The 24,752-nt window shown below is 39.7% G+C and overlaps 1 protein-coding gene across 3 annotated transcripts in view; it reads right to left on the bottom strand.

Moving 5' to 3' along the window:
* LOC144705514 (midasin-like protein) overlaps positions 1-13,472 on the bottom strand; it is a 38,601-nt gene extending 25,129 nt beyond the window's left edge. For 2 of the 3 annotated variants that reach the window (XM_078578241.1, XM_078578242.1), the window contains exons 1-20: positions 12,908-13,472; positions 12,213-12,297; positions 7,655-7,929; positions 7,357-7,560; positions 6,940-7,106; positions 5,779-5,888; positions 5,589-5,708; positions 5,247-5,322; positions 4,348-4,470; positions 4,176-4,272; positions 3,957-4,053; positions 3,737-3,871; positions 3,605-3,661; positions 3,350-3,526; positions 3,150-3,275; positions 1,341-3,080; positions 1,163-1,227; positions 880-1,075; positions 708-812; positions 331-633 (exon numbers count right to left, since the gene is read on the bottom strand). In XM_078578241.1, the coding sequence (XP_078434367.1) occupies positions 331-633; positions 708-812; positions 880-1,075; positions 1,163-1,227; positions 1,341-3,080; positions 3,150-3,275; positions 3,350-3,526; positions 3,605-3,661; positions 3,737-3,871; positions 3,957-4,053; positions 4,176-4,272; positions 4,348-4,470; positions 5,247-5,322; positions 5,589-5,708; positions 5,779-5,888; positions 6,940-7,106; positions 7,357-7,560; positions 7,655-7,929; positions 12,213-12,297; positions 12,908-13,404 (4,755 nt within the window). In that variant the 5' untranslated portion in view covers positions 13,405-13,472. The remainder of the gene's footprint in view (positions 1-330; positions 634-707; positions 813-879; positions 1,076-1,162; positions 1,228-1,340; positions 3,081-3,149; positions 3,276-3,349; positions 3,527-3,604; positions 3,662-3,736; positions 3,872-3,956; positions 4,054-4,175; positions 4,273-4,347; positions 4,471-5,246; positions 5,323-5,588; positions 5,709-5,778; positions 5,889-6,939; positions 7,107-7,356; positions 7,561-7,654; positions 7,930-12,212; positions 12,298-12,907) is intronic. The other variant, XM_078578243.1, reaches the window with a different exon arrangement.
* Positions 13,473-24,752: the final 11,280 nt, after the last annotated feature.

Here is a 24,752-nt window from a genome sequence, read left to right as displayed (position 1 = left end):
TGATGGAGAGAGATCGATACTGCAATCCAAAAAACATTGTGTGGTTGTCTGAAGATTAGATCAATTGGATAAAGAGTTTCAATCGATTCCTGACCCCTAACTGCCGAGCATGGCCTTAAGAAGAAATTAAAAGTTTGATGTAGACACGAACTTCGAATTAAAAACTTTGGTTTTTGGGAGGCGACCATTATTTCAGACTAACTACTAGTCTTTCAAAAAAAGGATAATTTTTTTTGAAATAAGCTCGAGTAATACTAGGCGACCATAATTTTTTTTTTCAAAAAAAGGATAATGAACCATGCGTATGCAAAAACTAGAGAGAGGACTGACCAAGGTCCTTTCCGGTTCCAGAACACTATTTAGACGCTCTAACACACTATCATCGGCCAAGGAAATCTCGTCCACAAGGAAAAAATCACCATCCTTCATCGCTTGAACCAATGGCCCGTCCTGCCATGCAAATATGGACTGCCACCTAAGCTCGAGTAACACTAGGTCGCCGAATACTGACTGAAAGTCTTCAATATCTTGCAAGGAAACATCAGAGTGTGGTGCTGGATCCTTAAATTGATCTAGCGATTGTCTCAAGGAGATTATAGTCGATGAAGCTTGTCCAATGTCAGACGATATGTCCTGCAAAAGAAAGAAAACAAGTAAAGATATTGAAGATTTTTAACAAGTCAAAAAACACACCCTTATATACATACAGCGTCCACGCAGAAATGACGGAAGAACTTCAGCTGTTTCACTTTCTCAATTTTCGACTGATATTCGGCAGTCAATCTTGATCTATCACGTATCGGACGAAACCCCTGAAAAATACCCCGCACAGTCAATTCATGAAGGCACTGAAAAAATAATAGTTCAAAAATGACGCACCCCAATGAAATCTGAGGCCTCAGTGTATTGATGGCAGTTTAGAATGTGCAGCCTCGATTTGAAAACATCACTCAACAACTGGCACACTGTTGTCTTCCCACCTCCAGTTTCACCGATCAAAAGAACAGGTTCACGCAAGTGGTAGCACCTCTCAACAAGGAAATAAAGCCTCCACATACTCTGCGTCATTATCACTCTGCACCACAAAAAAATTCAAGAACCAATCAATGGTAGAATTTCTTCGAACAAAAACATTAATGTTCAGAAGAGATTATAAACATACTTCCCGGTATTTTGAAGTCCTTCACGTTTTTGAATCTCGCTGATCAATTCTGACGGACACTGCCCCTAAGACACAGAAAAATATAGATATGCGTTAAGGAAATAAACCTAGAGATGCTTAGTAAAAGATTATCACATTCTCTCTGAATAAAAATAAAAGAGAAATATAGGACAATTACGTATAAGTCCTGTTTTGATAGCTTTACACGGAGTTGCTTCTCTAAGATATCTTGGACCACATATTTTTCATTTTCTTCCCTCAATCTCTCAGCGAGAAGAAGATAGCCGTCCAAGGCAAGATCCCCATAAGACTGTCCGAACTTTTGAAAGCGGTTAGCCCATCGAAATAAATCCCTTGGCGTTATAAACCCATGCTTCCCAGAAAACACTTTACTGTTCTGCCGATGCAACTGCAAGTCCTTCATCACTTCCACCATCTTTTTTGCATAGGATAGAGGGACTTTGCACCTCTTCTCTAATATTTCTGCAAGCTCAGTCTCTGGAATCTCACCAACATGGATCTCCAAAAATCGATTGCGAAATGCTCGAGAGAGCACTTTACGACCAGCATACAACATTGGTGGGTTCTGAGTCGCAAAGAGCATGAAATTTGGGTGTGCAGGTATCGTTTCTTGTATCTCTGGAATGAAGAGCTCCCTGTTATCATCCAGCAAGCGGTTCAGAGCCTCTAGGACGTCTGATGGGGCAAGATTAAGTTCATCCAAGACAACCCAGAAACCCTTGCGGACAGCTTCGACCAGAGCACCTTCTTGGAACTCCAGCTTTCCAAGAGAATTGGTTATGTACGAGCCGAAGTATTCCTGGATATCAGTGTGTTCATGGTTATTAATTCGTACAAATTTGTTGCCTGTTATAAAGGCAAGATACTGAACGAGACTGGTCTTCCCACTTGACGTAGGCCCTTGCAAAAGAACAGGATATTTCTTTGCATACACGGCTCGTGCAACATTCCTCAACTGGACTCTGACGCTTGAGGTCAGAACATAGGTAGCTACTTCGCCACGGTTCACATTAGGGTTCTCCAAATAAGCTTCAAAAGGAACATCATGTGGCATCGATCCTGACAGCAAAGACGAGACAATCATCTCCTTCATTATACCTCCACTGGAACAATCCAATGATGTCATAAAGAACATAGAGAACCCATCATAAAGCGCCCGCTGCAAACCAAATTTACTCTGAGATATCCTGGTATACTCGAGTGCACGAGCAAGAGACCGCAGGCTGAACTGGGGCTTCTGATTGGCGCCATCCTGCAGCCTATCTTCTGATTTTTTCGCAAGTTTATAGAACTGGACAATCCGGTCTAGTACTCCTCTCCCACTGACAACTTCCCCAGAGTATTGATCAATAAAAATCCTAAGATCCGCATCTTCTAGAAGATCATCCACATAGTACTCTGTAAACCTGCTGCGGAAGGAATGAGGCAAATCCCTCTTCCCCGCGTCATTAGCCGGATTCATGCAGCAAAATATACGAAAGCAAGGGTGGCAGGAAACATAGTCCACATCCCCCTTCTCTACAAGACAAAGACTCCTGTCTCCGCCATCCAACACACCTATAACCCGCTGCAGTGTCTCCTGAGGAGCAAGATTCACTTCATCGAGTAAGATCCAGTGGCCCTTCTTAAGAGCCGTAATAAATGCTCCTTCCACAAAGGAAAATGACATGAGGGAAGTGCTGATCTGTTTATGGGCTGACTGGATTTTTGATGAGAAGCACTCCCAAGCTTTTGGAAGGTCTTCTGGCCTCTTTCTCTTAGACCCGGAATGTTTTGCTTTCCGTTTGCACAAAATATCTGAAGTAGACCTCACACACCTTGCAAGTGCATTGAGTAACTTCTTCCAATCTTCCTTGTCCCTGTAAGACTTACATCGCCCAAGGAGTTCTTCATTTCCCTACACATTTCAAGAAAACTGCATATCAATTTCTACAAGTAACCATATACAGAAAATATAGTAAGATACCTGCACAGAAAAGGTCTGACGAAATAATTCCAGAAACTCATGATAGATGGGGATGCAAATGGAGCGTGCATCTGAAGGCTTGAAACCTCCTAATAGATCCGATGCATCACTTTGTTGGCTTAAGTTCTACAGTTTTGGAAACAATTAAAAGATGGGACATCAAGTTTACAGAGAAATAAGAAAAACCAAAATAAACATACAAGAACAGTGAGTGGTTGCCCGAGCCTCAATGCTAGATTCTGCACGAGAGTAGTCTTCCCTGTACCAGTTTCGCCAACTAATAGAACTGGTTCGTTGTGCCTGACAGAGCAAGCTATCTTCTCGAGAGTATCCAGCGAGCTACGGAGATTGGCAAAAGGTCGGGCAGGCCGATAATTCTGCACACATCATGAATAGACTCACCTCAGGCTAAGTTTCAATTACATCAAATCTATTAGAATTCCATATTGACATACCCCAGGATTGGTGCGAAGCAATGTGGCACGACCAACTTGGATTTCTAAGTTGAAGTCCTAAACGTCAAAACGAAATATAAAAGGTAAAAAAGAAAATATTGCAACTATATCAGGACATCGTTTGAAACAGACCTGAATAGCAGGTTTATTCAGTAGGCATAGACCTTCTAATTCACTATGTTGGATTCCCCATATCACTGCTAACTCCCTCATTACAACCAACCGTTCTCCAACAGATGAGAAGGAAGAAGCGAAAACATCAACAGCCTGTAAATTTGTAATCGAAATTATTGTTTCTTGGAAAATGCATCACTGTTAAAGCAGAAATTAGAGCTTGGAAATGAACTAACACCTCTAGGAATATCCTTTTGGACTCGGAATATGACAAATGCGGACGTGAATGGTCAATGCCCAAGTCACTGATTCTCTTGCACAGTTTCAAAAGATGCCTATTCAGAGAGAAAAAAGATTAAATCCAGAACCACAAATAAGACAAATGGATAGTTGTTAAATTAGACAGGCTATAAATAACCTAAAAGAGAACCTTAAAGAGAACTTCAAAAAAAATAACCTTAGAGAGAACTTGCCGAGGGTGGAAGAAGACAAAGTTCCAGCCTGTTGCATTCTAAAATGCGCGGACGTCAGAGCATTGACTCTCTCCAGCGTTTCTAGAAGAGACGACTATATAATCAAATGCACCAAATAAAAAGTGGGATCAGCGCAAGCAGAAGAGCAAACCATACCTGTAAGTTTAACAGAAAGGTCTTCTAGATTTGGATACCACGACAGAAGTATCTTCACCAAATCATCACTGTTTGGTGACTCCAAAATAACTTTTCTCCATAGTCGGCTGAACGAACCTTTACCTGATATGGACGAAACTTATTAGGAATCGAAGATCATAACCCAGTTATTATCATCTTAAGCTTATCCCTAGATAACATGCTAAATTGAAGACTGATCAGGCATACGAGTAAAACAATGCTTCAACGGAAGATATGAAGTCTAAATAACAAAAGTTAGGTAAAAAACTGTCATGCAATAATGACAAAGCTCCATCTTCAAACAGTTACATTTGAAACCCAATAATTATGTCTATCAACTATTGGCGTTGCATACAATAGACAGCACTGTCCGCGCCAAGTGTGCTAACCTTTATATTAATGTATATTACAATATACAGTAATACCCTTATCTTATGATTAACAAGAATAAGAATCTGGGTTTAATGATGTGATACCAGTCTTTTTTAGGTGAAGTTTTATCCATATCTACCCAATACTGGCATTTCAGTCATTTTACAAGCAAGGTTAATATCGGTCTTTTCCCATTCTGGATTAGTTTGTCCCTTTCAATTGATGCAGCCATCATTGTTTGAGGGCAGTCAAGAAGTATCTATAAGAATAGTGTGTTTAGGTCTCTACTTCTATCCTTCTCTACACAAATTCATCTTTGCAAGATTGACGACGGCGCCCTCACCATCCATCTCTGGGGTTCTATCATTTTACAGCCCACATACCTTTTCCTGAGAAGAAACCAGAAGAACAATAATTCATACATGACAACAGCATCAAGACGAGGAGATCTGGCACAAAAAGTAGCGAGAGCAACAACCACTGAAAGCAAAATGAGAAGAATATACCTTCATAATGATGCCCGCTAAGCTTTGAGCTGGAAATTGTTGCAAACAACCGAAAACCTTCAGCCACATTAACAGCCTGAAAGAGTTAATGGATATTTTTGAAGTTATCTAAAAATGGGGTATAAAACTCTAAAAAAAACAGAACCCAGCAGTGCTTCTGAGATAGAGAGAGAGCCATAAAAAATCGGTATAATTAACTCAACCCCTATGGAACATCGAAAAGATTGTATGCCTAATTGCCTTGACATGATCCAGCAAGCCAAATCGATAATAAAAAAATGGAGAGCGGCATGCTTGCACCTATCCATTTGACTTACTACAGGCTAATTTTAAAGCAAATACCTCCTCATGTACAGTTGCAAACGAGCGTGCACCTTCCAACAAAGGCAACAAGATGAATTGCACCTCAACAGGCGACTTATCTATATCCTCAAAGACTACCCAAAATCCTTGCTGGATAGCCTGTAAGATAATATCATGTCAACTGATGAAAAGTCAATAGATGAAATCCATTTACTCTCCTAAGGCATACCTGAGTCAACGAACCAGGTTGCCATCTGAACTCCCCGGGCTGTTCTGAACAGACATAGCTCCCAACCAGCACCTTGCTATCCATTTGGTCATCCATATGAATAAATAAAACTGAGAAAAAAATTATCAAAGAGTTTAAACTTTGGTGAGGGAAAAACGAGATAGATATCTGAATCGCATCAAAATTCGTTTTCTCTAGAAGATTCCAAACAGTATCCATATGGTTGTATGAAAAAGTGAAAAGATTCTATGTTTAGTCTGAATAATGATTTCCTGAACGAAAAACCATTTTCCTATCAAGCAGGAGCAACCTATTTCTATCATTATTAGCCCACCATAAGCCACGTGTCATACGAAAAAACAGTTTTTATCATATGACCAAATAAAATCAGATGTACTGATTCTATCAGGAAAAATGAGCCACATACTGATTCTTCAAACCTTTTATCTTCATCCAAGCTGGAGTTTGAGAGAAGTATGGACATTATTTATTGTATTCTAGTTTATCTGATAGTTAACCACACGCCGAACATCAACAATCACAACTTTGCCCGCAGCAAGTCCCCTTGTCCTTGCACTGGATACTGATGATTCAATAATATTATTCAAAAAAAAAACTGATGATTCAATATTGATGGCATTAACAGTGGATCATCCGGCGTCAATGTCAACGTCAACAGTCTGAAGGCTAGTTAAAGCTTACGTATATGAATTTTTCACTAGAATTAAACTAAGTTGACGCCATAGTCTGTAACCCCAAAAATCGTCAACGTCAACAAGTGTCAACGATAGACAGTTGAAGTGGGCCAAACTCTAGCCAAAAATTAAACAAAAAGACCGATAGAATAATCTCAGAAGTAGTTTGATTGGATAAAGATTCTCCTCTAAAACAAATATGGATGATAGGACTTGTGACCGTTTGCATACAGAATTTTCCTCGAACTCACAGATTGAAGATCAAACTACTCCCAGACAGATACGGCATCTTTGCCTTCATGGTGACTAATTAAAAAATGAATCATTGCTACAGTAATTTAACAGGATTATATTCCAAATGAATGTGTGTTCCTTGGTAAGACTGAGGTTATCAATGTACTTTGTGCTCTCGTCTTAACCTCTTTGAGACAGGACCAACTTGAGCATTATAAAGTTGTAAATGTACCTTGGGCTTGATATGTTTCTGCCAACTTCCTGATCAATGCTGTCTTCCCTGACCCTGTGGCCCCATGAAGGATAACTGGACAGTTTTGAGCAATAGCCACCATAACTATTTCCACACCTTTCTTCACTCCAGATGTCAGTACAAATGGACTGTTTGAACTTCCACCACTGCTCATAGAAAATGAAAACAACGATAAGTAGTATCCAACCTCTATCAAACCTCGTATCTCTAACTCAGGGAAGAAGACAATTCATGAAAGAATACTCGTATAAGGAAAGGCAACAAATTATGGAAATGAGTCACAATTAATGAAAGGCAACAAATTATGGAAAACCGTATATGGAAACAATAACGTGACATGGCTGATAGTGATAGTGCAACTACAACGAAGAGGAGGAAATGAGTCAGAATTTTTACTCCGAGGTCCTCCTCTTTGATTGGCAAGGAGTCAAAGCAAAACTCTGACTTGTCTTGTAGGGACACATGAAGGATCCGCCAGAAGACTTCAGATGCAGACTGGCACCGAGAATTCCACCCTCGATGACTTCTCTTCCTGATTGAACAGTTGGGAAGTAAAAGCTAGCCTTCTCAACTGCTGTGTCCTGGCAGAATTCATCCCAACTGCCATTGAAACAAGTGCGTTCCAGGTAAGAAACCTAAAATGCGAATAAAGCTTTACTTAATGATGCAGTAAGTGAGCAAATGTAAAACTAACCGAAGCATGCAGAGAAATGCCTCATCTGCTTGTAGACCAACGTTTGCCATGGACTTATTGCTCATTTTCAGTGTAATTGACAATACAACTATTGCACACCATCTCAAGTCCGCCATTTTGCTCATCGATGATACTATTGTACCTTCTTTAAAATTGGATAATGTCTTCAATAGATCCCAGAAACAGCACCAACTCCAAATCTTGGAAATGATGTCAGGTTTCAACATAAGAAACCGTAAGGATATACGAGCCGCTCCCAGCAGCAGATGATAATCCTGAAATCAAAAGGATATATCATGGATGAAGGGAAATGATTAAGATAAAAAGCAGGACCCAACATCCTCAACTGAGAAATAAGAACGGAAATTAACAGAGATAAACCTGATTTAAAATAACAGATTCAAAGCTAAATCCAGGCTTTTAAATCAAGGTGGTGTTATATTTCAAAATGAATATTTCTTCAAAAAATGAAGATCAGTAGATTGATATCATCATCATCAACCGCGGCGGAGACAGTGGAGAAGTGGCTGGACAGGCTGCGCGCAGCGGAGCCCGCCGTGCGGAGCTTCTTCTTCGTGGAAGAAGCCGAGCGAGTCCTGAACCAGGCAGAGGAGGCCGACCGGGCGACTCGGCGGTGAAGGACAACATCTGCACGGCGGACATGCCTTCCACGGGCGGCTCTCGCATCCTGGAAGGGTACCGGCCGGCGTACGACGCCACCGCCGTGCGGAAGCTCCGCCGGAGCGGCGCAATCGTGGTGGGGAAGATGAACCTGGACGAGTTCGGGATGGGGAGCTCCACCGAGGGTTGCGGATTTCACGCCACAGCGAACCCTTGGGACTTGGCTAGGGTTCCGGGCGACTCGTCGGGGGGCTCCACCGCCGCTGTCACCGCGCGGCAGTGCGTGGTGGCATTCGGCAGCGATACCGGCGGCAGCGTGAGGCAGCCCGCATCCTTCTGCGGCATCGTCGGCGTCAAGCCGACCTACGGGAGGGTTTCCAGGTTCGGGCTCATGGCGTATGCTTCTTCCTTGGAGGCCATCGGATGCTTCGGAGCTTCGGTCCTGGACTCGGCTGCTGTTCTTGGCGTGATTTCTGGCCATCATAGACTCGATTCCACCAGCAGCACTAGCCGGATCTTTCTTTCTTGTATCATCCTATTCACTTTCTTTGTGAGAGAAAGAATGTTCTTCCTGGCAAGTTCCCGACAAAGATCACTACTTCTGGCACTGTCTTGAATCCTTCAACAGAAATTACTGACGATTTTTCTCTGGACAACAGTGAACTTTCTGAAGATAATGACGATGAGGAGGATCGTGATGAGAATGTACCCGGTATTCATAATATCTTGGACGACATGATTCCCGGGGTCAAGGTGAAGGTCATGAAGATGGTCTCCCCGGGAAAAGTTGACAGAGATCTGATTTCTCAAGTGATCGAGCAAATCATAGAGGACGAAGATGAGGATGCAGACTCCGACATGGAAGACGTGGAATCAGACGATGAATCAAAGACAGAGAGCGATGTTGATGAGATAGATTCGGAGGGTGGAAATGTAACAAGCATGGAGGGTTCGGAGGATAGCGAGGGCGACATTGCAGAAATGTCCCTGAAATTCGTTACCGGAGGAAGAATGCCAAAGGGGTAAGAGACCCGTGCATGCTCAGCACAAGGGGGGGCCACATGAGAGGGACGAGGGGGCCCTGAACAACAATCAGAAGAAGGATAGAACAGGACCAATGCCGCAGAGGAGATGGCGGAGGGGGACCTGGGCAAGAGAGGGCAGACCCCGGGGGCACACATTAAATGCAGAGGGAGCGCAAGAAGACCCTGGAGTTGCTGTAGCAGGCAGAGGCATAGACGGATCAAGAAAACACATGAGGACGGCACACGAGCAAGAAGTCCCGTGCGGATTGGAGAACGAAGCGGTTGGATGGGTGACGGTGAGATCTCGTAGCGCGAAGAGGGCTCAACTTGTCAATGGGCCAATACAGCAAAGACCCCTCGGAGAGAAAAACATTTGTTTCAGATGTTTAGCGCAAGGCCACCACGCACGTGACTGTCGAGATCCAGTGATCTGCCGGGGGTGCCGAAGGACAGGACACCACCAGTTCGAGTGTAGGCAAGGAAGAGGAGAAAATAACAGAATTCAGGCGCAGACAGGACACCTGATCCAAAGCCAAAGATCCACTGAAGGGCAAGATGAGGGCATCAATTTTCTCCAAAAATGCCTGGTGGGAGATGTTTTCGGAGATAGCCCAGAGACCGAGGTCGTACGGGCTGGCTTATGGCAGAAATTCCCGAAACTGGAGCAGGCGGAGATACGACGGATAGATACCAACACCTTTTTTCTTCGAAGGGTACCGATGGCTGCCTATGTGGCAGTATGCGGCTGGAAGCAACGGATCACCGACACCACGGAGGTGAGATGGCGGCGGATACTTCCCACCGATGGACCTGATGGAGTTAAAAAAATGGGGATCATGGTGGAGATGCATGGGGTCCCGTTGGTGCATCATAATAAATCGACGCTGACAAAATTGGTCTCCTCATTCGGACGGCTTAAGAGTATCATCTCGACAGGGTTGGAATGTGGGACCCAAACGTGGCGTTACTAGACGTCGAAGTGATAGAAGGGGAGTCGTTACCAGAATCAGCATGGTCACATGGACACACGAAAACCTTCAAGGTCAGAATAAGCCACAAGACTCCCCCAGCAGCACCTTGCGAGTTCAGGGGCTCCCCCACAAGACCCCCATCGGAGCGACCTACCATGGAAGAAGGCGTACAAGGAGTAGAGAGCGGCAACAAGATGCAGGTGGAGAGCGCATCATCGTCCTTACCGTTGACATCGGCCACTGTGGACAAGGTTCAGAAAGACCGAAGCCCAAGACGGAAGAGGATACGGCAGATAACTAATGAAGCTCTTTGCCGGTTCAAGGGTGTGGTTTACCTAAGGGGGAAACTGGCTTTAATGGAGGCAGATGGTAAGAAGACTTGGGTGGTGTCCAGGCAAAATGGTCAGGTGCGCTTAATCGTGGACAGCAGATCAAAGAAAGTGAAATCTCGAAAAGAGCTACACGAGGTAGCACCAAATGGTCAAAGCTCCAAGGGAAAAGAGATCATAGAGTCATCAAGCCACATAAAGGAAATAGAGACAGAGGAAACTCAAATCGCACACCCAACATTGCTTGAGTTGGCGAAGGTAGTGGAGGTGACACCGGAGAAGATGCAGGGAGAGCAATTATCATATAATAGATGAAGTATGTATCGTGGAATGTGCACGGTCTACGGGATGAAGGGAGACGGGGAGTGGTGGGGAGCTATTTACGGGACTGGGGAGCCGATGTGGTCTGCCTACAAGAGACGATGTTGGAGAGGTGTGAAACAGAAGAATGGAACTTGGTGGGACGAGGTTTTCTCGAGGGCTTCGTGGCCGTGAATGCCACAGGTAGATCCGGGGGCCTATTGGTGGCATGGAATATGACGACCTTTGCCACACCTTTTTTTCACATGTCACCTTACTCAAGGAGTATGGGCCTCGCAACAAATTTCAGGGGTGAATATCTCCTCAGACGACGATTTTTGGGCATCAGTCACGACGGGTGGATACCGGACCGGAGCAGAATGGCGTGGGGGAGAATTCTCGCAATACTGTGGGCGGTATGGTTGCACCGAAACAAAGTGGTGTTCAAGGGAGGAAAGGCTTCAGTCGAGAGTGCCATATTTGATGTTGAGGCACTAATATCTTTTTGGGGGGTAGGGGGATAAAAACAGGATGTGCAGTCATAACTGTAAATGATGTGTACAGGACTTTGTTTTTTTAATAGTATCAGGTGGACCACCGGTTTCGGGTGGTCTGCCCTATTTTCTTCAAAAAATATATATATATATATTTCAACATGAATGAAAATAAATAAATCTAGGTAGTTCTTTTCTCGACATTAGAATATAATCCTGTTAAATTACTGTATCAAATTTTTTTGAAACTTGGAATATAAGATGGACTTTTTTCCAACAAAGACCAGAGCAGACGACATGTTCCATCAGACGATCCATCAAACGATGGAAAGAATGGTCAAGACTCTGAAACAATACCAGTATCAATATTGTGAACCGTTTGTCTACCCTCTACCTCGGGAATCTTCTCCTCTATCCTCTCCAATTCTGTTATCGGCATTGAACCTTGAGTATTTCCATTGATCGTTGGTTTACAACTGTCCATCGATACGTCCCGAGAGCGGGATCATATCAGGGACTTCCTCACAATGTTGCGGACAGAACGACAATAATGAACAAGAAAATACAGTATTCTCGAATAAATATTCAAATTTTCAGTCATTAATCTGATCTATGCATTGCATGATACAGAAGCTTTATTTTCATACTCAAAATGCCTTGATACAGAAGAAACTTTTCTCAAGTGGCCTTTACTCAATCGGAGGTATTTACAGAGTCTACAAAATATGCTATGCATAAATCACATCGAGTAGGCCGCAATTACGCCCTCAAAAAGCATCACTAAGCAAGACTTGTAAAAAAAAAGTAAAGCACAGTACCTTTTCAATTAGCCGAAAAGAGGAGATTGCTTTCTGTAGTCGTAGGAAAGGAGGATGAGAAAATTTAAAATAATCCAATATAGACCTGCACAGAAGAACAATGTTATTTGACGACTGATCTGTGCCTCGGCTAGAACAGACAGTATATTGCAGAAATTAGCATCCTAAGAAAAAAATTTGATACAAGTCGAGAGCCACATATTTGGGCTTGACCATTCAGCCAGTATTTCTGTGAAAAACATAAAACTTCCAAGATGAATCCGAACAAAACATCAAGAGGAATCCTTAATTTCATCACTAACTATATAACAAAGTCCATCCAAAAAGAGCATCAAATAGAAGTGGCCATCAAATGACTGATGCTCATCCGATACAGGATGGCGTAATAGAAAAGTTGCTAAATAAAAGTTAAGACTTTCTAAAAGAATCTGATAAAAAAATCGACAGAAAGCTTTGTTTTCATCACAGACAACAGGGACACAGTCCATCCGAAAACGCCATCAAACAGAAGTGGTCATCGACAGATAGATGGCCACCGATGCCCCATAGCGGAATACGAAAAAAGTTTAAAACTTTACACCGTTCCCGAAGGCAGTCTTCACATCGTACAAAACGAAGTACCGAAAACCCTCAGCCGACGCTGTTATAACGGTAATTGAGAAAAAAAAAATGAATTAAGAAGAAAAGAGACCCACTTCAACAGTATAGGCTGTAAATCCAGCAACCGACAAAAAGCAAGGCAAGCAAATTCATGCAGCCTAAGTCCGCGACGCCTTGTCGCATAGAAACCGATGATTTCAGCATCATCTTCGTCAATTTCCTCCGCATCTCCGTCCCCGGAATCCCACTTCGGGTCCAACTTTATCCATTGCGCCTGAAGTCTTCCCACGGCCCTGTCCACTATAATCCTAGACAGAGGGCGGAAGCAGCCGACGATGGGCAAAGTATAACTCGGATGAATCAAGGGTTCCGCCAAAGCAGACGCCACACGATCCTGCAAACTCAAATCTCCGCTAATTTCCAATCCATCCACATCAGAAGCGAGAATGGCGACTTCCTTGTGGGAAGCGAGCCTGGGGCAGCGCGCGAGGAGTCGCCGCAAGGCAGCGCAGCAACTGAAACTCCCGTCCAACGAGAACGACGACGACGATGGATTCACTCCTTCATCGCCGGCATCGCTAGCGATGGCCATTCCTCACGCGATGAACGAATTCTCGAGCACGATGGAAAGCGGAGGCTTAGGGTTTAAGGGTTTAAGGGGAAAGGGTACCCGACGTAACCGCCTTCTCCGGTGGCGGGGATTTCGTATTTAAATCGATTTTCTTATTTTTACCAATGAATATTCATCCATTTTAAAATACCAACATATTAGCCTTCTGGATTGTGGTAAAATAAGCCAGCTTAAATGATTTTGAAGGGTTTTTTAAGGGCGCCATTCCTGCTTTTTGTGCTCAAAGTTATTCTGTTTACTACCTCAAAAAGTTTGTATTTGAGTTTATTACCACGGACTTGGGCACGACTTTGGTCCATGAGAAGCTGACTTGGGTCCATCTTCACTGATACTTAACAGATTCTAGGATGTCTCATTTGTGTAATTTTGTTTTAATCACGAAGAGCCATCAGTTTGACTTTTATTATTTTCATTAAAAAACGATAATTACAGAAAGATAATTATCTTGAAGTGAGCATTGGGCTGGTTTGAGATTATTTTTGGCCTTGAAGTGGACGTGTCTAAATTGGTTTTTTTAATGAGTAATAATGGAATTTTATATGAGATTATATTAGACCATTTGTTTAGTGTTTGGGGCTGTCTCTCTGGTCACCAGGGTACCAGAAAAAATAGAAATTTGTTCTCCATTTCGACACCTTTTGGAGCATTTGATGTGTGCCTGAGTGCATTGTGTGACATAGAGGTATATTTTCCCTTTCCACACCTTTTGGAGCATTTGATGTGTGCATGATTGCGTTGTGTGCCATAGCGGAATAAGATGTTATGTATGAGTCCCAAAGTTCTATTTAACAGTTCTTTCGGAGAAACAGTCCTAGGTGAAGGATACAAAATTATTGATGAAAGGTCACCAACATTTATAAGATAACTTCCTTTAAAAAGTAATTGGTTTGTAGTCTCTAATTGTGTTGCAACAAAATAAATCATATGCTTAGGGGATTCCACAACATGTAATCCTATCATCAGAGGATAATGCCCTGTAGAATATTTTTCAAAGAAAGCAAAATATGTTTAATTTGGAACTCGTGTTTTGGAGACGCAACCAGGTGTACAGTTCCAATCTCAGTTAGAGTCCTGCTGGCTTCATACTAATGGACTTTTTATGTGAATTTGATGGAGATTTGGAATGGGTACTGCATTCCATTCTGGAGCCATAGGTTGTATTCCCTATGGGTTGGGCTATCACCAGCCTAACATGCAAATGTTTAAAATTAGGAAAGACTCTCCTTTTTTTGGGAGAGTGGAGTGTATTTTGGTGCCACGTGTCAAACCACGTATTGTTTCCCCTCATCCAACTTCTCACATAATAAGAGGTTTCATTCACATCCAAAACATTTGTCATAAGTTCCATCATTAGTTCATTTGGATAATCCTTTAGTCGACTGGCCCATTCCCACATTTCCTTTTTATGAGTTGACTAAGTTGGAAGTGAGACTTACGTAGAATTACATGTTAACCTTATATAGAATGAAGAAATCTATAATTGAAAGAGGCTCAACCCTGGTAAAAGTGATTTATGGCTCATTACATGGTACTTATAGTGAGGAGGAGAGAGAGTCTGAAATGAGCCGATGTTAATGGGCTATTACATATAGATAGACAAGAGAAAAAGAAAGGAATCCATTCAAATACAGCAAAAAATAAATGGGCTAATAATATTTAAACCTTATTAGTGTGAGCTTTAAATATTATGTCCCAAAGGAGCATATATTCTCCAACCTCGAGGGCATTGGTGGGTGCATAATGTAGGGAAAATTTGTGCAATTATTAGGGATGAAAGGAGATGTACGTTGATGCCACCTGAATATGACGGCACCAATGTTAGTAACGATGATGCTCAATAGCTACTAATATTAGAAATCACATGACGATGTAGACTAGATCAAAAGAGTTTGAAGATTCAAAATTCTAAAAGGGATACAAAAGAAGAAGAATAAGTGTATGTAAAACTTCAATACGTGGGTCTATTTAGACCCTGACATTCGCTTAGCCTTATGAGACTTTCTCAGAATATGGTTTGGCATCTGTGATGGAAGATCATTCTAGACGATGAAATTAGACAGGATGACAGGGGCAGTGGCACCATAATGCCTTGTGATCATTAGATTAGCCTTGTCATATCGTATCATACCTCGTTAATGATTGGCATCAGACTATCTTTAAACTTGAACTGTTATGGCATCACTATTACGAATGACATAAAGGAATTTATTGCCAACAGAATCTCTTTCTTAATTTTTTTATCACAGGAGTGCTATGACCTAATAGAAAAAGAAACTCTTTTTTTGCAACAAATGTGAAACGGAGATCAAGGCTTGAAATTTTAAAATATTGATTTTCTAATACTTTGATTGGTCAACAATGACAACATCGTCCATAATGGGTCACAAGATACATGGGGCGCATGTGTCTCCCTTTTATTGGGTCTCAAATGAAGTGCAACGATGTGGCATGCGCTGACGCACCACCACGTCACACGCGTAGGACTTTAATGATAAATATATTATAATATTATTTTGTTATACTCTTATTTTGTGTTGTCTATGACACAACCGTGTCGCGATGGGGGATTTTGATCAAGGATGACGCAAGGAAATTCAAACCAATAATTGCTTTTAATGCGGCAATGAGAGGAAAACCTTAAAAATGACATGATGGTGATGACACAGATGAGGAGAGATAAATCTTTTGATCAAATCTACAACTAAGAATAATCCAACTTCAAGGCTTGATATCCGATGATCCAGAAATCTGATTGAGCTGAAACTTTGAGGGTAGTTTTTTCTTTGTAAAAAATATAGTTAAGCTCACTTCCTCCCAGGGAAGCAGATTGAAAGAAAGTGAAAATTTCAAGGTCCATCTAGAGTGCTCTTGGTGTATTGAGTGCTTGGAGATGGTCAACAGAAAAGAAGGGAGGCTTATCTACATCGTGAAGGTGCCATGGTCCCAGTGGAACATAGGGATATAAGGTTATTCTCTTGCATTACATTGATCATTCTTCAACACCATCATTTAGGTAAATCATACCCATCATCACCATCCACCATCATACATCATCCATCCCAATCCATCATCATCTACCATCCACATCACATATCACCTACGACATCACAGTCTCGTCACATGTTCTCCTTCCTATTTGTTTAAGAAAACATAAACCATTGGCTTCTTCCATTTCATTCATCATGCTACTCCTTCCACCACCTTTGTCACCACGTCTCATCATGTCATCTCTATCGTATCTCGCTTTCAAAAAACACTCCTTTCTTTTATTAAACCCTAAATCAGATATGTCTTATTATCACTTCCTATTAGTTCTTCCATTGACTTATTGGCATACTCAAATTTATTCATGTAGTTTGTTACTTTACAGGTTAAATTATGTCTATATGATGGAGTAAACAAATTCCATTTCATGTATCAATTCACACATTAGGTAACTTTCATATTTCTAATGAATTTGGTGTTATTATTACATTGAATATGACCTGATGAGTAAATTTTTGATAACGTAATAAGAAAGGAAAAAACTATAAATAAATAAATAAAGTTGTGGCTCTAAAGGAGCCGCCAAGGGCTATAGCTGCAACCACAGCTGCAGGGCGAGTGCTAATGGCCACACATATGCAAGCTGCGGCTGCAGCCATAGTTGTAAGAGGGTACATGGCAGCCTTAAGATATGCTCACACACGCGCATGAGAGTCTCTTTATTGTTTTCTTTTTAATTCAAATGTTAAAGAGTTTCAAATTTTATATACTTTTGAGAGATTTTAAAATTTTCAATGTGGAATTAACAAACTAGGGTTTCAGAGAGATTCGGCCTGGGGAAAGGCAGAAATTACAAAGCCCTTACCAATCCCACGGGCTACCGCAAATATTGATTCATAGAGAAACCAACATCGGGCTATGCTTTAACCCAGCCCAAAGCTTGAGTCGGAATGGGCTTTTCTTATAACGAACACTTTAATCCTGACCATTGATCTTATCAAAGAAGATAGAACGGTCAGATTAAATTGACATCTTTTTAATATATCCTTTTTTTCTTTTACATGCGTCTAGTGTTCGCCCAACCAATATCCGCCCGCCATCCAGTATCAGACAACCGATATCCGATATCCAGGAAAAAATGGGACGGTGTCGGATATCGGATATCGGTCGATATCCGTCTAGAAGGGGTTAGACGGATATCAGTATCGGATATCGGGGGGGTAAGGACGAATACGGTATCGGATATCGCATATCAGTTTTCCGATATCCGGATTTCGGAGACGGATACCGCACGCCGGGTATCGATTGTCGATATCCGGATATCAGAACCGGTATCCAGATATCGAAACCAATTCCGACCGATAAAAATAAGCTATGTTTTACATTCCACCTATTAGTTTTAATCGCATTGTATGGTTTTTGATTTATGATCAATGCCTATTAATATATAGTGTGAAATTTTATTTTTTTTCTTCCATATGGGATAACAGGATTCAAAGTTAATGTAAACTCTGAATCCCGTTATCCCACATGGAAGATAATAGAAAATTTTCTCTGTATAAATAATGTTTATATCTATTACCGCTATATTTTAAGAACGTTATATATATATAATATTTAATTAATAAGTACACCGTCCAATAAATAGAAACAAAAATTTCTAAATCTTTCCATATGGGATAAATGGATTTCGAGTTTAACAGAAAACCCGAATCCTTCTATCCCATATGGAAAAAATTAAAAATCCGCAACTGTATATAATAGTTGAGATGTATGACCAAATAGAAAGCTCTTCCGGTTCACCTGTGCCCACGTTATCTATGTGAAATGGGGGATATCTAATAAATAAAGTTATTTTTATTATAATTCGATGCGGATATCGGTTTTCGATATCCGATACCGTTATCTGCCCCGTTGAGACGGAGACGGATGCCGACATCGAGACGGATATCGGTATCGGATATCGGCACTATAGCAACCGATATCCGATACCGATATCCGGTATCCAGATATCGAAAAAAATGGATACCGGAAAATGCCTTTCCGGTATCCGATACAGCATTGGTCGCGATACTGGCATCCGGTACCGGTATCGGGACGGGCGAACCCTACATGCGCCAAATTAGCAACCGCGGCTGACGCATGCCAATGAAGAGCTGCCATATAGAGGATATGCTCAATGTGTGTGGACCACTGAGTATTAAAAGGGTCCACAGCTACAATTTTAATCGTAGCTTTTTGACCCTCCAAGATGTGGATTGGACGGTTGAGGAGAAAAACATGGCATTCTTCAACCTCTCGGCGTCGTTTCCGTCGTCGGCCACCGGATTCCAGCGACAAGAGGACGGATCTCCGCCTATTCACTGCCAAAAAGTAGTGGGGATTGATCCCATATCGATGAGACACTTCCTTGGAGCACTTCCTTCCTATAAAACACAAATTTACCTGCCCCAAATCTGACATATCTCACTGAATTTGAATCTGAACCTTGAAATTTAAAACGTAGAGAATCCTCCTCCTTTTCATTTTCCCTTTATTCTCTCAATTAGGGGCCATGACCTGGAGAGAGAACTGTAAGAGTTATGGAAGACGAGAAACATCATCAGTGACTGACCTGGAGGAGGACTGGCCGTTTGAAGTCGATATGGAGAACGGGGTCTGAAGTCGTCGGGAGCCGAAAACACGCGAGGAATCCTGGTAAGTCAACACCTAACCAGAATTTGATACAAAAAATGTTTACTTAATTGCTAACAAACTTAGGAAATATTTTAATACAATCGGCATGAATATTTCAGCTTTTGCAAAATTTGTTTTCTCTTGTGCATTTCATCAAACACTTGGTCAGCATCACTTTTCAAAAGAAATTCTAATCGATTTTTTAAATATTTCTAATCCAATGAAAAATCTTATAAAATACCTAATAACTATAAAAAAATTACACAGCTCATTCTATTGATTTCCTAGATATAAAACACACAAAAAATCCTTGGCATTTCCTATAAGAGTGTCATATAACTACGTTCTTTCAAGCATTTCATCAAATACATCATACTCATAGTATTTTCCAAACGTTTACTCTGAATTTTCTACCAGAAATTGACTTCTAAAAAATTACTTTAATTATCTAATATACATATACTATCATAATAAAAAATTACATCGTTGAAATAAAATCTCTAGGGGAAATTCTCTTTATAAAAACATATATAGTTTTACATTTTCTACTAATCATTTTACAAACAACTAGGGTACTCTCTATCTTCTTCAACTACACTCTCTATATTCCTTGTTTCTAGATAATTTTCATCACCTTAACTATCTCTTAATATTTAATTGAACCATTTTTAGATATATTTTCACATTTTCCTATCTGGAATTCAAATATCAATAATCCTAAATTTCTTATGGTTACTATTATCCTGGAAATTCTTATCCCTATCTTTTAGTTCATTAGTTAATTCTATTTCTAAGAGCCAATTCCTGAGGAGATGACCCTACTCATGCTATAAATCTTTGAGTAAGATTAAAATTCATAAATATTATTTGACAGGAGTGAAAGTGATAACAACGACATTAAGACACATATTTTTCCTTTATCACTTATTGTCACCTCTTCACATCTTCCTTCATCCTTGCCTTTCATTTTCGCTCACTTCATTTAAGATCCACGATCCACCACTCGTGTATTACTCTTCTTATTCTTCTTAAATAATTTTCATCTCTATCACTATATTTATCCTATCAGGCATAGGAATAGCTAGATCAATTTCATGATCTCTCCTCTCAATCCTAGTAAGGGCTTGTACATGCCGCTCAAGCCAAGATTTAGAAATGCAGACCAAGTTCAAGAGGAAAAATCACAAACTTCACTAAAACATAATCCAAATTACACTAAAAATCAAATACAATGAAATAGAAAGCACCTAATAGAGTTGATCCAGGATGAAGCTCCTCTCCATCTTGCAGTTGTGAGAGAGCCACCTCTAGAATGATCTCCTCCTCTGGAAATTTGGCTTTTATACTTGGGTTACATATTAAAAATTAGCATTTTACCCTCATTTAGTAATTAATTTTTATCCATCAATTTGGGCTTGATCTAAATGATCGAACATAATAAAAAGAGGAGGTGGAGACGAGCAAATCCATAAAACATCACCTCAATCAGACTTCAAGATCAAAAGTTATTAATAAATGAAAATTGACCAATCATAGCCGTTGGATCAATTTTTATTTATTTAATTTAAATTTTCTTTTACACACAATGTCGTGTCATTTTCTGATTGGCTGATGCATTTTGAACTTCAAATGGCGGGTTCATTCTTGGCGCTCCACGTACCCACGTCCTGCAGTAAAAATAAAGAAAAAATAATAAAAATAGACATAATGAATAGCAATTTTCATTTACCTGTGCGCCTTCATATTTCAAACCAATCACAGAGTGACAGGTCACCTCCCGTGCGTGCACTTTGTATGCACAGCACGGAAGGTGAACTTACCTCTTGGAGAGAGAATGGCCTAGAATTTTGCAAAAGCGTCGCTGTTTAAATACACAAGCCCAAATCGACGCCACTCAAAATTTTTTATGTATACATCCTTTTTGCTCTCTGTCTCCTCCAATTTTCCTGAACCCCATTAAAAAAAGTCCTGATTAATTGCAATAAAACCCTGAAACTATTTTAACCGTATCTTTACGTCAGCACATACGACCGAGAGCTGTTTTTAAGGGTATAATTGCAACAACAATTTAAGAAAAACCCCTCCAAGTTTAGATATTACTTTAAAACTCATATTTTCGTAATAAATATAATTTTGTCTCATTTAAAATTTCATTTCTTCCTCGAATGAATTCCCAAAAATTCCAATAAAATACTAGAAAATTCTAGAAAAATCAGTAATTCATCCTGCCATTAATTAACATTAAAATTAATTTTTAAACGTGCCATCTTTGTTAAAATAAAATTATGCTATGCTTAAATAAATTTCAGAAAATTCATAAAATAGGGAAAAAGCAAAATTCACTTGCAAAAATTAATTAACATGAAATATATGATAAAACCCCTATTTTAGACTCTTTAAATGCATAAAACTGTGCCGATTGCTTGAAATAAATACCAAATTTAGGGTGTTATCACTGCCTCATACTTCATATGCATCTCGTCTTCTCAAATTCACCAAATAGATAAAGTTATTTCCTAGGATCCGTTCCATGCGGAGACAACCCTTGCTCATCATTAACTAGTCAAATTATTATTACGAGTTTATGAATTAAAAATTGATTCCAAAAAAATATCATTTTACCCTATTTTTTTCTTTATTAGTAAACCTGGCATGCATGTGTACCATTGAAATTGATTAAAAGCATAATGATGCTGAAGTGGCACCCAGAAACATAATACCACATCATAAAATCATTGAATGTCTTATGGCTTTTATGATGCATGCATCAGCAAGTAGTTTAATATAAGAAGAAGAAAAGAAAAAAGATGTAGAGCGACATGCATCATAAAATCTTTCAGATAGTGTTGTTCTTTTTGTATATTCAAGGTCTGTGATGATTATCATTCAAATCAGACTATTTAGAATACATGTGTAGAGTAGGATAATGAATACAAAAAGGGATGTTCGGAATGACATTGGAATCTCTTTTGGGTGACTTTAATTCGTTATAGATAATTTCTTATATATGATATCTAATCCGGGAGTGTTTCTCAATTTTGGAAGTTTTTTGTATTAGATATCATGAATGGATATCACATATGAATAATATTAACAATATAACATACTAGTAAGTGTATCTCTATCGTGAGAGGGGAAGTGAGCGGGAGAACGAGCAATAGTCAAAGACATACATACAAGAGGGCGAGAGAGCCAAAGAGAGTCAAATAGAGTGGGAGATATAGAGAGAGTCAAAGAGAGGGGGAGAGCCAAATGCAGAGAGTTAGAGAGAGGGAGGGCGATAAGCCTTAAAAATGCGTATAAATATGTCGTTGATTTGATGTTTAGACTTATACAATAAAATTTATAAATACCCTTAATCACTAAATATAGAATATAGAGCAAGCAAGGGGTCAAACCACAAGGAGGCAGAAAGTAAGAATTTTTATCAAATTTCAATGAATTAATTCAAAGAAGAATTAATTATGCACTTAATAACTCTTAATTATGCTTAATAGTGTTTTTAATTAATCAAAATCAAGTAAAACTTAATTTTGATTTTAAATATTTTGGTCAGAAAGCTCAAGATAGAAGTATTTCAATTATAAGATCAGATTAATTCAGATTATTAATTTCCCAATTAATATAAAATTTTAAGACACTTTTTATGAATTAAAATTGGGAATTAAATAATCAAGAAAGGGATTTTTTTTAAATTGGACTTCAAGATGGATGAATTTTTTAATCAATTTTTATTTTTAAGTTTTTAATATATTAAATTAAATTCCTAAATGATAAAAATCAAAATCTAGAGAGAGAAACTAGACAATTTAAACTAGAGAGAGAAGTGAAGAATTTGGGGAAAAGATGAAATCTGACCCTAAATTAAAAATCTAATGATGGATAAATGTTCTAAATTGATGTAGAGTTAAATATCAAAAATCAGATCGTGAATCAGAATCAAGATGCAGTGCTACTTTCATTCAAAACCAACTTCTACGGCATGTACATTTTGCCCATGCCTTGGCGTTTTAGAATCGTTCAAGAAGAAGATTGAAATACAAATCAGAAACTTACAACTTTGAGTGAAGAATCAAGAACTATCGACTTCAAAAGCATCCCTTGCGTCCTTCTTTTGGATAAATCCTTGGAGAGAGCTTCAAAAAGTGATTTCTGCCCTTTTCCAGACCTCTATTTAAAGATCCAACCGAGGGGTAGAGGGGGAAAAGACAAACATACCCTCAAAATTTCAGCCCAATCGGACATCTAGATCTCTAGATATCGTCATTTTACTGCAGATTAATCTAGGCCGTTGGATCATTTTATATCTAAAAAAAATCAATTTTTCTGATTGGTTGCAGCATTCTTTCTCGTCTTCCGCCTCCTCGGATCATGCACTGACACTTCGTTGTCTGCGTCCAAGGTGCGCAATCATTGGATGATTGAAGCTCCTTTTGAATGGCTGAGAGGACACCACGTCGCCCTCGTCATTGGCCCTTAAAAATAAAGAAATAAAGAAATTAGCTTACCGATTTATTTAATATAGGCGGCGTTGATTTCTGCATGCATTTAATGCACGCGGCGAATCGACGCCGCATATATAAAATGGCGTCTTTAATAATTCAAAATGCGGCTGTCAGTTGCCGCGTGCAATCAGTGCACGCGGCTAACTGACGCAGCATATATTAAATAAAGCACGTCTTAAAAAAAATGCGGCGGTCGGTTGCCGCATGCATTAAATGCACGCGAAAATCGATTGCGGCTTTCATTTTTGTAAAGCATGCCACAATTTTTGACCTGCATCATTTTTTTTTAAATGTGGTAAGCTTACCGGGCGTCTATTTCCACGTGCAGTATGAGCTAATGATTGGCTCGTTATGGCATCGCGATTTGCGATGCCATAATGAGCCAATAATGCTCATTCTCTCTCTCTATTCTTATTCAAATAAAATTCATCCATTTATTCGCTCGAATTTCGGGCGAATGACCTGGATACCCCTTGATAAATATATAAATACATTGTAAAATGCCAAATAAATTAAATATGTATTATTTAAGTATATAAAAATTATTTCTTGGCTATGTATGGTCAAAAAATTATATAAAAATATGTAAAAATTCCAGAAAAATTAAGAAAGCCCTTACCAACCTTTAGCCAAGTATTTAAGGCCCTGTAAATTTTTTTTTCACTGAAATGAGGTTAAATTCCATGTAAAAAATGATAAAAAAAATCAGAAATAATAGTAAAATTAAACTGTAAGTGATTTATCTTTATTTTTATATGATAACATGCAAATATAGTCATTAAAACACATAAATATAATGTAAAATTAATTAATTAATCATGTTAATTTGCAAGTTATCAGAGGGAGAGCGGAAAGAATGTGAGACAGTGAAAGAGGGATCGAGAGGTAGAGAGATAGTTGGAGACAGAGTGATGTAGAGAAAGGGAAATAGAGTGGGATAGAGAAACATAGAATGGGAGGGTGAGCAAGAGAGACTAAGCGAGAACGGGAAGGAGATAGAGATAATGAGAGAGAGTCAGAAAGAGGGTGGGCAAATGAGCAGTAGAGAGAGGGAGAGATAGTGAGAGAGAGAGGAAAATGAGATAGACTAAGGGAGTCAAAAAGAGGGAGAGAGAAAGACTTAACGGTATCAGTTATCAAAAT

The sequence above is a fragment of the Wolffia australiana genome, chromosome 7, assembly GCF_029677425.1.
Source record: "Wolffia australiana isolate 7733 chromosome 7, ASM2967742v1".
NCBI lineage: Eukaryota > Viridiplantae > Streptophyta > Magnoliopsida > Alismatales > Araceae > Wolffia > Wolffia australiana.
The sequence above is the reverse complement of the archived record's forward strand: the minus strand, read 5'-3'. Positions and strand labels throughout refer to the sequence as shown.